Here is a 14401-nt window from a genome sequence, read left to right on the forward strand (position 1 = left end):
AAAGAGGTCCTCCACAAAGAGGCCAAAACACGGAATCTAAATTTATCGGGGTAAGTTGTAGATGTGCTTACTTATTCTTTCAGCACGAATGCTTCACTTTAAAACTAGTTCACACTGACACGCCACCAGTCCTGTCAAAACGGGAGCATTGCACCATGTGTATATGAAGAGGAAGGATTCTAGGTTGCCCGAAGAGAGCTGCTTTTCCAGTTCACATCATCGAATGAGTGCGCTTGCCTGGAGAGGCGGGACTGTGACCCGGTTAGACGTAAAACAAGCAAAGCCGTCTCCATCCTTTCAGACTTGGGGGGGAAGTGTGCGTCTCCCACTGTAGCCAATATGTCTGACTGCAGAAGACAGTGGAACCGGGAGGATGAGCTACCGGTCTACCTAGCAGGGCCGATCACCACCGGGCCGAACCAGCGGAAGACCTATGGTATGTTCAGCTCCGTGGAGGGGGCGTTTGAGAGCAAGACCATAGACTTCGAAAACTACGCGGTGGGGAGAAAAGGTAGCCGCACCCCGAGAAGCGGGAGCCGGGAACGACTCTTAGACACCGGTGACCCCATTAGCAAGACGCCCAGCGAGGCCCGGGAGTGGTCGCTGAACGGCTCGCCCGGAGAGAAAGACGAAGCACGCAGTGGTGCTGAGGTCAGATTTTCATCGGGGACGGAAAGTCCTAATGGCAAGGTAGGACTGACAGCTTCAATCTGTGGCTTTTTGTTGACAGATGTTGATAGTGCAATGGCTCCGTCGTTCCCTAACTATAATTTATTAATGAAGTGGACCAGTAAGTGCCACTAGACTTTAACCGGTGGGGAACATTGGGCCTACGCAGAGGATAAAATAAATTTTTACTCATAAACCACCAAAAAAGCTATGCTAGTTTCTTTTTGGGACACCAGGAACCAGGAGTTATTTTCCTGACAAAGGCGTCAGTTTGCATAAATTATGAACTTTTTATGGTGCATTGCAGCTTGGCTATTATGGATTGCGTTAAGCTTAAATTCTCAATAAAAGGCGCAAAACGCGCGCAACAAAGCAGCAACACATATTTTTTGCTTGCCGTGGTGCTGAATCGGACAGCGACAGACAACATGCACCCCCACCCAACCTCCACGCTGCATTGTTTATGCTTTGAAGTAAGATGTGTGTGTGTGTGTGTGTAGTGGGTGTGAGGGTGCTCGTGTCTTCACATACGGCCTATAGCTGTCTTTCTCCCCCCGTGCCGTGAACGTCGTCAGGCAATACGGTGGCTGTGACTTTTTCCTCACGCGCGCGCCCACAGGAACGTCAGCTTTCTTCCACTGTGCGCGCGCCACGCAGCCTGACGCAGCCGTACGGCGGCGGATTCATCGCTCGCTTTCTGTCACACACGGAAACAAAACCCACATCACATCAGTGGAGACAAAGGGGAGCAGGAAGCCGCGCAGGGGCGCCGGAGTCGGTATAATTCGCTTCTGAGTTAACTGCCAGGGGGCAGAGCGACGGAAAGAGCATGTCTGGGTCCAAGAACAGCATCCCCCATCTGACGGTAAGCGAGCTGGCCTGCTCAGCAGCGACCAGCAGTCATGTATGCATACGGATTAAATTCCTACTGAAAGTTACCTCACTTAAGGCTTTCTCATGCTGCCCCTACGAGAAACTGCACGCCAAAGAAAGGTGACAGTGCGTTGTGTTTGAGCGCGTTTTCTCGCTCCTGGTTGGATAATGTTGTATAATCTCGCTGCCTGTCAGAGAGATTAACTCGGTTGACGTGTGCGATCGAAACTAGAGTCGAGCAAGTGACAATTGCTTGCTTAAAAGCAACGAAATGTGAAGCTAGATTTTAACAAACGACGTGCATCCTTTTCAGTCTGTGTTCAAGCGTGGATTTTACACATTTGGCACGTCTGTTATTTGAGAATTATCCAGTGTCTAATGGATCTTAAGCCTAGAGTTACACATTGAATTTGAAGGTTAAGACACAAATAATGTCTGCATATTCTTCCCCCTTTTTGCCTTCTCATTGGTCAAAGACGTTGATTTTTCGGCAAGCCGTCAGCTGTCGTCATGCCAAACCCTGCTTGATCACTGGTTACCATGGAGACGTAACATCTTCCTAATGCTGTTGCCAGGCACCATCCGTAGTAGTAGAGGGTGTGGACACGTGGTGGTCTCACAAAAAACGTGCTGGTTTCAACACCCTGCTTGTGAATGTTCAGTATTTGATTGCATAATTGAAATAACAGAAAGATACTTTTTGGCGCCCCATTCAGGTACAGCTCTTGTGTGGCCATGCATTTCTGTCCACACTACACCACATCATGTTATATTGCTATAAAGCCATGGATTACATAACTGATTGTGCAATATATCAAAATGTCAGGACTAAGTTCAACCTCTCCCTCCCTGATCTCCCTTTCTGTGCTTTTCCCCTGCAGAGTGAAAGGCTGCTGATCAAAGGAGGGCGAGTTGTTAATGATGACCAGTCTTTCTATGCAGATGTCTACATTGAAGACGGGCTCATCAAGTGCGTATTTGGGGACATTGTGTGTGAATGTGTGTGTGAATGGGTGGATGACTGGAAATGTAAAGCGCTTTGGGGTCCTTAGGGACTAGTAAAGCGCTATATAAATACAGGCCATTTACCATTTACCATTACACTGTATGAGCGTGTTGTTTTAAGCACTGCAGAGGCTGTTTTCTGCATTTCTTTGCTCTTCCTTTCTTTTTGTGTTCTTTTCTATCTTCTCAACCCTTTTGCATTGCCATGTGTTTCCATAATCTTCACACCTCCATAATTTGGCTTCCTTTTCCCTTTCATCAATTCATCTGTTTTTGCACATCTTATCCTGGGTAGGCAGGTGGGGGAGAACCTGGTTGTTCCTGGGGGAGTCAAGGTGATCGAGGCCAATGGCCGCATGGTGATACCAGGTGGAATAGATGTTAACACCTGCCTGATGAAGTCCTATCTGGGCACACAGCCTGTTGATGACTTCTTTCAGGGCACCAAGGCTGCACTTGCTGGGGGCACCACTATGATCAGTGAGTGTGAATGCTTAGACTTAGTCAGCAAGTGTCAGCTACAGAATAGCACGTACCATATCTACATTTGTCTTTAAGTGTTTCAAAATACTGATTACGCTCTTTCTTTTTTCTATGCCTTGTGCCCTTCCTAATTTTCAGTTGATCACGTAGCCCCTCAGCCTGGTGACAGTTTGCTGGAGGCGTTTGAGCGCTGGCAGGAGGCCGCAGACAAGAAAGCCTGCTGTGATTACTCTCTGCACGTAGACATCCCCCAGTGGAATGAAAATGTTAAAGATGAGTTGGAGCTTCTGGTGCAGGACAAAGGTACGTCCATTTTTAATTATTTTATGATATTTTAGAGATGTGGCCTTTCTTGCAGTTCTTGTTTCAATCCCTAGTTTGGGCACATTTCACAAGAACAATAGGGACAGATTTAGAAACAATTTGGCTAAAGTGCTGAATCCTCTTAGAGTCAAGACACTGTAGAGAGCCATTGTTCTCACTGCTGTCATTGTGGCCATGTGCAAATTTCACTTGTAATCTGTTTGAGTAGAAAAATTAGCATTTTCTTCTGGGGCAGCTTTAAAAGTCACCATACGAGATAAACCAGCTGCTTGTGTGTCCAGCTTCCTTCTAGGAGTCGTATTATTTGGCTAGACACAAACACGCACTGCTTCCCATTCCTACTCACTCACAGTTTGTCTTTATTATCCACGCTCCTGAGTATTTACTTTCTCATTATGAAGCCGTTCATTGTTTCTTCTGTTGCCAGGTATCAACTCCTTTCAAGTATACATGGCTTATAAGGATGTGTACCAGATGACCGATTCAGAGGTATGTTTTATACTCATAAATTCCACAAATCTGTACTGTACGAATCCTCTGGCTTCTGTTTTTAACAGTAGAAATCTGAAAATTGGTGTTCTTGTCTTTTAGCTGTATGAGGCATTCTCATTTCTGAAGCAGCTGGGTGCTGTGGTGTTAGTTCACGCTGAAAATGGTGATCTTATTGCTCAGGTAAGTGCTACTGCCTGCTGAAAAAGGATATCTTATTATGTAGGTAAGTGCTGCTGCCTTTTTTTTTGCTCTCTCCAGCATGCACCACAGCTTAGAGATATTCTTGTTACATAATGCTGCATCTCTCAGAAAGAGAAAGCAAGGATTAATACGCCTGCAGCTGCAGCTGCAGTTGAGAATGACAGGTTTATCTTAGGCCACCATTAAAGTTGACCATTATTATTCTAATGAGGATGATGATGATGTAATGGTGATTAAGTTGGTGAGGGTGAAGGTGCTGATATAGCTAGCAGAAGTGATGGCAAGTATTAGTTGTGGTCATGGAAATGATGGCCCAGATTAATGAGACAATTATGGCAAAAACTTTGATGTATGTGAAGATGAATCAGGGTAATGGAAGATAATTGCAGTGCTGATGAATGATCATGACACGCTTGTTAAACTAACTGTAAGAGAAATAGGGAGATAGGTGATGAAAATTCATATCAACCCCATAGAGAACAAACAAACACTAAAAAGGGAGCAGGGGATCTGGTTGTCATCCAGTTTTTCAGAGAAACTGAAATGTGCTTAATCTTCCAGCTGTGCGCTGGCTTTCGAAGATTACACTGCATATTTATTTTAGCTTGACAGGCCAAAAGATTTGTTATTTCTAATTCCTGAAATCTCATCAGAGGCATTCAAACATGGCTGTACAGTTACTGTATGTACAGCTGTCAGTGATTGCATTGCATGTGAAGATAATTCTGACATTCTTTTGTTATTCTTATAATTTTTTTTTGCAGGAACAGAAAAAAATACTTGGAATGGGAATTACTGGCCCAGAAGGCCATCCTCTGAGTCGTCCCGAAGAGGTGATTTTTTTCCCCCCATAGCTTCACTGTTAATCAATTCACCTGCCAGGTTCTTGACTCTAGTTTATTCCCTTCCTGTGCAGTTGGAGGCTGAGGCGGTGTTCCGTGCCATCACTCTTGGCAATCGTGTGAACTGTCCTGTTTACATCACAAAGGTGATGAGCAAGAGTGCAGCTGACACTATCACCCAGGCCCGGAGGAAAGGTAGTTCTTAATCATATAATGTCCTTTTCTGTCTTTATTAAGGATGAAATTAACCATTCTACTATTCTGCTCAGGTTCGGTGGTTTTCGGAGAGCCAATTACAGCTAGCCTGGCCACTGATGGTTCGCACTACTGGAGCAAAAACTGGGCCAAGGCTGCTGCCTACGTGACCTCTCCACCTTTAAGTCCTGACCAGACAACCCCGGACCATCTTCACACCCTGCTGGCCTGGTACGTCTCACTTTTTCTTTTTAAACAGTGAATGGATATTGCTAAAAACTGTAGTAATTTAATTTATAGAAGACTCCAGAGTTTTACAACAAGTAGTTTGTATGAAGTCTGAGAAAATGTGCAGTGTCAAGAGTGTTTCATAAACCCTAAAACAGGCAAAAACTTTTAGTATTTAAGTAAAGGCAGACAAAAGCTTAATTTAGCTACAGTATGACCTCTGCTCAATGTGAAATGCAAATAGGATCGAAGACACAAAAGGAGACTCTTACGTTTTACCCCTACACACTCTTTGGTATTCATGCCACAAACAGCTGCTAGTGTTATGCAGAATTTTAGATCAAACTTCAGTGAAACAGAAGAACAGATGGAGAGAAGGTGAAGGTGTGAGGAGAGGCAGAAGAGAAGAGAGACTTAATTACAGACTAAGGACTACATAATCATTTGGAAGCCACTTTACTGTATATTCAGTCAAGCACACGATAATGGTTGGTTAACTTGTACCTATGCATAAGTGCAAGTCAAGGCCAAACTCACCTCAGGTATTACCTCAGACACAGTACTCGCACCCGTCACACATATCACACACACACAATGCGGAGAACTTCCAGCTGCACATTTTAAAATGCCCCCGATTCCACAAATAGCACTGAAACCTCTATTATCTGTTGCCTTGGCTACCGAGTGCCTCCCTCCTTCTTCTCCTCCTCCTCTATCTTCCTCTGTTTCTCCACCCTTCATCTGAAGCTCCTACTTCTCAAGGCGGGTCCATGCTGTCAAGCCGGTGGTGTGATACTGCTGTTTTCTTTGAGCCACTCCTGAAACAACGGGGTGTATTCTTAGGTTCGTTTTCAGAGACATGAACACAAGAAGAGCTTTTTTTCCCCCTCAGATTTCAGTGAAGCCCATTATTTACATAATAAGCACTTTCTTGGCATTAAGGTGACGATCCCACAGCTCACTAACACGGAGTAATCACTGTAATTAACAAATAAATTAAAGGTCTTATAACTGAACCGTGACAATCACAATTCTTTATCAGCCAGATTCAGCCTTATTCATTCAGAGCTAAAGCGAGCATAAGTCTTGTTGGCTTTCTTTAATGATGCAGACCAGACTGAGCATTAATCTAGTTAATGTTTAAAGGACTGATACTGCAGCTGTGTTGCACCATTCTCTGTAGTTCAGTTGGCTGTTTTTCTGCAATAGGCCACTGCATGACTTGACATACTTTACCTTACTTGCTCAGTGAGGACACCTGGTGGCTAGTGGTTAAAAAATAACTTCTCTGTATGTGTCTTCTTCATTCTGTCTTTTTTTTTTTAACATAAACGTTTTTATTTTATTGATTTGTTGCTATTTCTACAGACTGAGCTCTCTGAGGGGTTTAAAACTTTTAGCAATTTGTCAGGGAACCTTTTTACATTAGACAAGTCAATGACTGCATCCTTAAGTGTTTGCTGATGATTTCACTTCATTTTGTTGCCTTGATACAGTGGGGACCTCCAGGTGGTGGGCAGTTCTCACTGCGCTTACAGCACCTCCCAGAAAGCTATTGGTAAAGATGACTTCACCTTGATCCCCGAAGGAATCAACGGCGTCGAGGAGAGAATGGGCTTTGTCTGGGAAAAGGCAGTGGTGAGCAATGAGGGCATGTTTTCATTGTTTCTTTTGTGTAGGTGTGAGGTTTTTGTGTAGCACTCTAAACATCCACTTCTTTTTCCCTTAGGCCATGGGGAAGATGGATGAAAACCAGTTTGTGGCAGTCACATCCACCAACGCTGCTAAAATCTTCAATCTGTACCCACGTAAGGGTCGGATAACTGCGGGCTCTGATGCAGACATTGTCATCTGGGACCCTGACAGCGTCAAAACCATCACTGCCAAACTCCAGCAGTCGGTGAGGACAAAAAGAAAAGAAAGATGATGAGGGAAGAGAGAGGGTGGGTAAATCGGAGAGAGGGAGAAGAACTAATAAAATAAGGGGGGGGAGGTCTAGACAGAGGCTGCACAACAGAAGGTTTCATGGGAGACTGCAGAGTGTAAAATAGGATAAGAACCATGTGGAAGATCACAGGAGGGGAACAGAAACCTGAATAATAATATGCAGTCAAGTCTAGCTTTATTTTACTCAGTATATATCATATATGTGTGCTAGAACCAAAATAGTAAGCCTCAATGTTTTAAAAGTTTTTTCCTAAATTAATTAAAATAATATTTCGTAAAGGCAGATGAGACAGAGTTTACACATGAATAGCTGTTCATTCTTATTGTGTTGTACATTTCTCTCTCAAAATCAGAGATGGCAAGTGAAATTTCATATTGTGAAACCGACACCGAGTCTACTGAAAATGACACGGAACAATAACCATGCTCCCGAGTTCACGCTGTGGACCGTGGATTATCAGGACATTGTTGTTTTAATCCTTTAAGCATCACAGATGAAGCCTTTTCACCTTTTTCAACAGCAGCAGCTATCACACAGACAGCTGTGCCTGTGTGAAGGATAAGACTAAATCTATCTGCAAAACAAAATGAGCTATAGGCAAATGGTAAAACAAAATTGCCTTCAAAAATGTAACACAATACACCGTAGTTCATTTATTGGTCTGTTCTGCCACTCCCAAAGACCCTAATCCAGACTGAAGCCAGATTTAAATTATAATCTCCCTTCACCCCTCACCCATTTTGTTATATCTCCGCCCATCCCCCTGAATTTATACAGTCACCCCCCGTATCCCCTTGCCCCCCACTTATTTATCCCCCATCTTCTCATATGCTGCATTTTGCTGCATCTATTAAACTCTATGATAAAAAACAAGCTTGCCCTGACTGCATAGAGAGGCTAAACACTGTACAGTATCTGGAAAAATCAAATAATCCTCTGTTATCTGTACTTCTTTGTCTCATATTTTCTCTCTGCACAGGCTGCAGAATACAACATCTTCGAGGGTCTGGAATGTCGCGGAGGTCCAGTGCTGGTGCTGAGTCAAGGCCAGGTGGTGTATGAAGAAGGAAAGCTGCATGCTCAGCAGGGCACTGGTCGATTTATTCCACGCAAACCCTTCCCAGATTATGCTTACCAGCGTGTAAAGTTCAGGAATGAGGTAGAGTATTTAGAAGATTTTAAAAATACTTAAAAAACAGTGTTATAAATGTCACATTGAAAAATTTCATTGAAAGATTAATTGGGTAGTAGATGTTTGAGGATTTCTTTTCCTTATCTTGCTGCAAGTCCTCATAAAAAGGTAAAAATTTAAATATGCCCCCAAAATGAGGCAAATAAAGATTTGAAGAAGACTCTGTAAATTAAATAATTGTACAACCTAACCTTGGTTGGAGGAATTTGGGATGTTTATTTTTACCTTTTGTACAGATTATTATGTTATGATAATGAAAAAGAAAAAACAAAACAAAACAGGAGCTGAATTGATTAGAAACATGATCATTATTCTCTCTTTTTTCACCAGTAGGTGATTCAGGCAAAATACAAATGAGCCAATTAGTCCCGTATTATGGAGACTAATGTGCTGCAGGCCATTCGCTTCTAAAGAATGAATAATAGGTTGGCTTGTTTGTGTCTCTGTCTGTTTTCTGCCCAGGTAAAGCGTAAGCAGGGTGTAACTCGGGGGATATATGATGGCCCTGTATATGATGTTGCTCTGACTCCCAAATACATTACTCCTTCACCATCAGCCAAAACTTCTCCCACCTCTCACCAGCCACCACCAATACGTAATCTTCACCAGTCCAACTTCAGCCTTTCAGGTAAGAAAAGTAATATATTTTCAAACAGAATGTACTCTAAATACACAGTTATGCAAAATTGATTTCTTTTGCAATTGGATCCATCTAATATATTAATTTTGTCCTCATTTTAGGTGCACAGATTGATGACAATATCCCACGTCGCTCTGGCCACCGCATTGTAGCACCCCCGGGTGGTCGCTCCAACATCACCAGCCTTGGCTGAATACTTGAATACATATGAAGCACGGCTGGTGCAACGCTTCACCTACTGAGTGTGTGCGAGTGTATGTGTACGACTGAGTGTAAGCGCAACGATATGAATGAATACCTTTGCATTTTTTTGGCATAACGTGACCGTTTCTGTTATATCGGTTTGTCATGGTCACTCAGAACAAAAAAAGCACATTTCTACTTCTAATCCAAAAAAGGTGTGTGAGTTACAATCAGCTAAATAATTCAAAACAATAAAAAGTCACGTTCCAGGCACACACACACACAAACACACACACACACAGATTCAGTGTTGGACCCCCTCCAACCAACCCGTCGCCCAAGTGTTATGTCATAAACTTATTTCCTGTGAGCATGACTTCCTTCTTATTCTTCCTCACCTCCCACATCTTACCGTGTGGGTCTGACATGGTGCTCCTTTCCACCCACATGGTGGACAGCTCAAGAATTGTCAGATTTTTTTCTGCATCTGGTTCTAATATCTTGGCAATATTTGTTTCATTGTGGCTCAAGCGGATCAGTTACACTGCATGGATGCGTCTTTAGATGTTACACTACTTGTGGTTTATTGTTGCAATGGAGGAACACTTAAAAATGAACTCAAAGCACATTTGTATTCAACAGCACAAGCATATTGTTATATTGGTATATGTATGGTTTGAAAACCCTAACGACATCCACTGTGGGTAGAGGCAGTTGTTACCTAGTTAAAAACATATTCATGCAATTTAAATTACTGTAAATTTTGAAAGGAATGCATTTTTTTCTCCACCAACAGATACTATATGCAAATGTGTCAGTACTCTCTTACACTCTGTGTGAAAGTAGATAAGCAGTCAAAGTGAAAACAGAAACAAGTGAACTAAATTAAGTTCTAGATTGATGTACCTACATAATGTAGACTTCTCAGTGTGCGTGCTTAGTTTGCTGCCAATCACTCCCACCAGAATAAGAACTTTGTTGTAATGACATGCTAAACTCACTGCAGAAAAAGAACTTCTGAAAAGGTTTTTTTTTTTTTTTTTTTAAATCTTTTATTGCTTCAGTTATTTATTTCTGGGCATTTTCCTCATTATAGTACATTTAGTGTTTCTCTGTTTTTGTTACTCTTGTCTGGTGTCACCAATGGAACCACTTAATAAAGACTGGACTGTTGTCAAAAATGATGGTAAAACAAACACACTGTGAGTTATTAGTAATATCATTTGTTATTCTGATCGTAATCAAAATTCAGATGATTGAATATAATTTTTCACGATCTGTCTCTGTCTTTTCTAAATTTAGAATTACTGAATGCATTTTCTCAGGTTAAATCAAAGGCCTTATTTATTGTAATACACCTTGAAAGGAAACTTTAGAACAGCCAGTTTTGATAGGTTGTAATCATATGGTTACAAACTAAAGCACAATTATAATTCTTTCACTTTATTGTATTTTGTTTAAGATTGGAGATAAATTTCCTTTTATAGAGGCTCAGTTAAATACTGTAGGTTATGCATATAAAAATAATCTAATAATCTTCAGAGTCACTGTTATACAGGAAAGTCGCTGCCAACATAAACTGCATGTAGTTAATCAGAAATATTTAGGTAATGTTGCTGTTAAAAGCATTATATACAATCCCCCCCAAAAAGCTTTACAAATGCAAAAATGTGGAAAAACTGATTTATAAATATAATTATATAATTTATTATTACAATTTATAAATCACAGTAGAAAAAGTTGCTAAACTGAAAAGAAATGAGTACAGGAATGAGAACACTACATTTTTTATAGATCAAGACTGAATGAAAACCAATCTGATGCAGGACTAACATGGAGAGACAAACAACCATTCACATTCACATGGAAATTTAGATCCACCGATTAACCCAACCCCACTAACTGCATGTGTTTGGACTGTGCAAAGAAGTACCTGGAGAGAACCCACGCAGACACGAGGAGAACATGCAAACTCCACACAGAAAGACCCCGGCCAGTTGGCAGAGTCGAACTCAGGGCCCTCTTGCTGTGAACCAACAGTGCTAACCTTTTTAGCATATTGTGAAATTTGGCACATTACAAAAACGTTTGGTATAACAGGATGTAGTAGAAAGAATCTAAAAAAGTCTGATTTAGGTTTCTGTTTTCAAAATTTAGAGAAGCTGTATTTTAACATTGAATTTCTTCTGTATCTGTGTGCAATATGGAAAAGGTCAGCAGAGGGCGTTCTGGATGTTTTTTTGTCGGTACACATGGCTCTTGCTGCTTTACAGCCTATCCAGCTTACAGTCAATAGTGACAGCAGGCACACAGTGGGGATCCATGTCTGACGAAAAAGCCTTTCATGTCTATGATGGCAGAATGTTGGGTTGTGCTGGAAAGCTGTGCTACTTCAGAGTAGTCTGAGTAAAAGTGTATTTCTAAAAGATGTCCTTTCACTTTATGATGGAGTAGATCAGTACCAATGAGGTATTTTAGCAGTATTTTTATGCACATCTGAGGCATCATTTCCCAGAGTTAATTTAAGTGTATCCTTAACTGTCATCCCACTAACTGGGCTCTATGAAGCCCCAGGAGTTATATTTTTGTTATATCTCTTTTTTCAATCTTTCAGGTATTTTATGATTTTGTCAGTTAATGTGTTTCTAATGATGCCACATCATTGCTTTCTATTTCTGCTTTGATTAGTGTTTTTTTTTTTTTTTTAAATACAGATGTTTTAAAAAGAACCCAATTCTGCCGTTGCAGTTTTAGCAAACTGATTTATTCAGTTATTGTTTGTCCTAAATTAAAGTATCACATAATATCAAGGGAGGCAGGGGTACCTGTCATATGTCAACTTAGATGCTATTACTGCATTCATCATCTTGATGGGGAACTTCCCAGACTGGAAGTCATCAGAACGTTGGAGACATTGCCAGATCTACTTGAGACAGATAGATGCCCTGGTTATGCCACACATGAAAAGGACAGCTGATGCTGTTATATTGCAAGCCACAATCCCTCCTGGGAGTGAAGAAAATTCCATCTGCCGATGTGACTGTCCAATATTTGGCTGGACAATCTACTTGACAAAGGTGTCACCTTTATCTGACGGAAGAGTGGAGTGCCCAGAACGAGGTGCTGTCCCGAGTGGAGGAGTTTAAGTACCTCGGTGTTTGTTCACGGGTGAAAGCAGAGTGAAGCATGAGATTGACAGACAGACTGGTGCAGTCTTGGCAGTGATGTGGATGCTACACCAGTCTGCTGTGGTGAAAAGAGAGCTGAGAAAATCAGTCAATTTGATGGCTAATGTGACCATACTGTCCCATATGGTCAGGAGCTCTGTGTAGTGACTGAAAGAATAAGATCACAGATGCAAGCATCTGTGATGAGTTTCCTATGAAGGGGGTCTGTGTGCAGCCTTAGAGATATTCATTTGGATGCCGCTACTCCTTCACATAGAAAGGCACCAATTGAGGTAGTTTGGGTGACTGACTGGGATGACCTGTCTGTGCCTTCAAGGTGAGGTGTTTTGGACATCTAAAGAAGGCCCCAGGGCAGACAGAGGACATGGTGGAGACATGGTTATGTCTCTGGGCTGGCTGGTTTTTGTGTTATTTCAAGTATTTTATATCAGTTTCATCACAAAAATACAAGACAAATAATGTTTACTTTGAATTTTACATTAAGTTATATCAAAATCAAAATATTGTTAAATAAGCTGTTAAATAGCAATGTGTATTGTATTTGGAATAAATTTACGAGTTGAATCAAAGAAAGCTATTGATTTTCATTTTTGTACTGGTATATGGGGATTATGAATATCATGTTATAGTTTGTATCCAAATATCATATCACATTTGACCTCTCATCATATTTCTCCATATTTATCCATTTTACATTTACAAATTACCTGTTATCGATTAGCTACTTCTATATAATGGTTGTATAATCAAAGTAAACATCCTTCATATATAGTCATTGATTAATTGTTGTTTAATAAAGATGATTTATTATTATTACCTTCAAGTAAAATGTGCATATGATTAAACAGTATGATGATCCTATTTCTAACAAGATGGAGCACTGTTTAAAAAAAACAAAAAACAGAACTCTGACTCTGAATAACTTTACATTTAATTAAAAGTAGAACAAAGGTAACATATCAAATATGCAAACTATCAGTGTTTGTTGTTTGTAAAACAAATATCTAGTACTGTTTAAAAGTCTCAAGCTGCTGCTCATTTCTTTATGTTTTGCTGGGTAAATGGGAAATAGGTGCAAGGATTAAGTGAAATAGATACATGGACATATAGTGTATATGGTAAAAACATAGCTTGTAAATTTTTAATGAGCCTGAAAGTCAATATTTGGTATGACTGCCTTTATTCTTCAACAAAGAATAAACTCTGTTAGGCAAGCTGCCTTGTAATTTTTTTATATAGTCTTCAGGAATAGTTCTCCAGGCTACCTGAAGAAGATCCAAGGCTCTTCTTTGGATGTTGGCTGCCTTTTGTTCTGTTCTCTGTCAAGACGAACCCACGTAGCTTCAATAATGCTGAGGTCCGGGCTCTGGGGAAACCAATCCATGACTGATAGTGTTCTGCTGGCATACCTCACTCTTTTCTTCCTTCTTCCCTTCCTTAAGAACGCCTTCTTGACAGCCATCACTTCCAGTGAACAATTTCGGATGAGCTTTTGATGAATAGAATACGGGTCAGATGCATGTCTCAGGTCCTGTGTCAGGTCTTTCAGGAACTGTCCCCCTTGTTTCTTAAGGACATAACTTTCAGATATGTTAGATGTTATTTAGGTCTGCACACTTCCTCTTTTACCTTCAACTTGAATATTTTCCTAAAACTTTTTAAGCACACACTGCATTTCAAATGAAAGAAGGGATGGCTAAAGAACATATAAATGCTATATTTAAAATTTCACCACAGCATCACATTTCAAAAAGTTGTGACAGGCGGCATTTTTATCATTGTATTGCATCCGCTGTTACCTCTTCTTTTAAAAGTGCCCACTTAGTATTGGGGAACATAGAGCAATTAGCTTTGAAAGGGCGATCTTTTCAAATGCCTGTTTAGGATTTCAGCTGCTCAACAGATTGGGGGCCTCATTTGTTGTTTTTCATTTCATAA

General features: G+C 41.0%; 1 protein-coding gene across 2 annotated transcripts; it reads left to right on the plus strand.

Moving 5' to 3' along the window:
• Nucleotides 1–214: 214 nt before the first annotated feature.
• On the plus strand, nucleotides 215–10764 carry crmp1 (collapsin response mediator protein 1). 2 transcript variants are annotated; one of them, XM_040024403.1, is made up of 14 exons: nucleotides 215–690; nucleotides 2424–2512; nucleotides 2843–3027; nucleotides 3169–3333; nucleotides 3782–3843; nucleotides 3946–4026; nucleotides 4812–4880; nucleotides 4964–5084; nucleotides 5159–5315; nucleotides 6809–6950; nucleotides 7042–7212; nucleotides 8240–8419; nucleotides 8915–9080; nucleotides 9194–10764. In XM_040024403.1, exons 1-14 carry the CDS (start codon nucleotides 340–342, stop codon nucleotides 9283–9285), a joined length of 2031 nt encoding a protein of 676 aa, XP_039880337.1. In that variant the 5' UTR covers nucleotides 215–339; the 3' UTR covers nucleotides 9286–10764. The 2 variants fall into 2 exon arrangements, with proteins under 2 accessions (XP_039880337.1, XP_039880339.1); XM_040024405.1 differs by lacking the exon at nucleotides 215–690 and adding an exon at nucleotides 697–1534 and having other exon boundaries at nucleotides 9194–10762.
• The last annotated feature ends 3637 nt before the right edge of the window (nucleotides 10765–14401 follow it).

Source organism: Simochromis diagramma, unplaced genomic scaffold (assembly GCF_900408965.1).
Source record: "Simochromis diagramma unplaced genomic scaffold, fSimDia1.1 OVJJ01000302.1, whole genome shotgun sequence".
NCBI classification, from domain to species: Eukaryota; Metazoa; Chordata; class Actinopteri; order Cichliformes; family Cichlidae; genus Simochromis; species Simochromis diagramma.

Coding starts and splice junctions, on each gene's coding strand:
- crmp1 (XM_040024403.1), top strand. CDS start 340: ATGTCTGACTGCAGAAGACAGTGGAACCGGGAGGATGAGCTACCGGTC. Junction 4,881..4,963: donor CTCTGAGTCGTCCCGAAGAG/GTGATTTTTTTC, acceptor CTTCCTGTGCAG/TTGGAGGCTGAGGCGGTGTT. Junction 7,213..8,239: donor CTGCCAAACTCCAGCAGTCG/GTGAGGACAAAA, acceptor CTCTCTGCACAG/GCTGCAGAATACAACATCTT.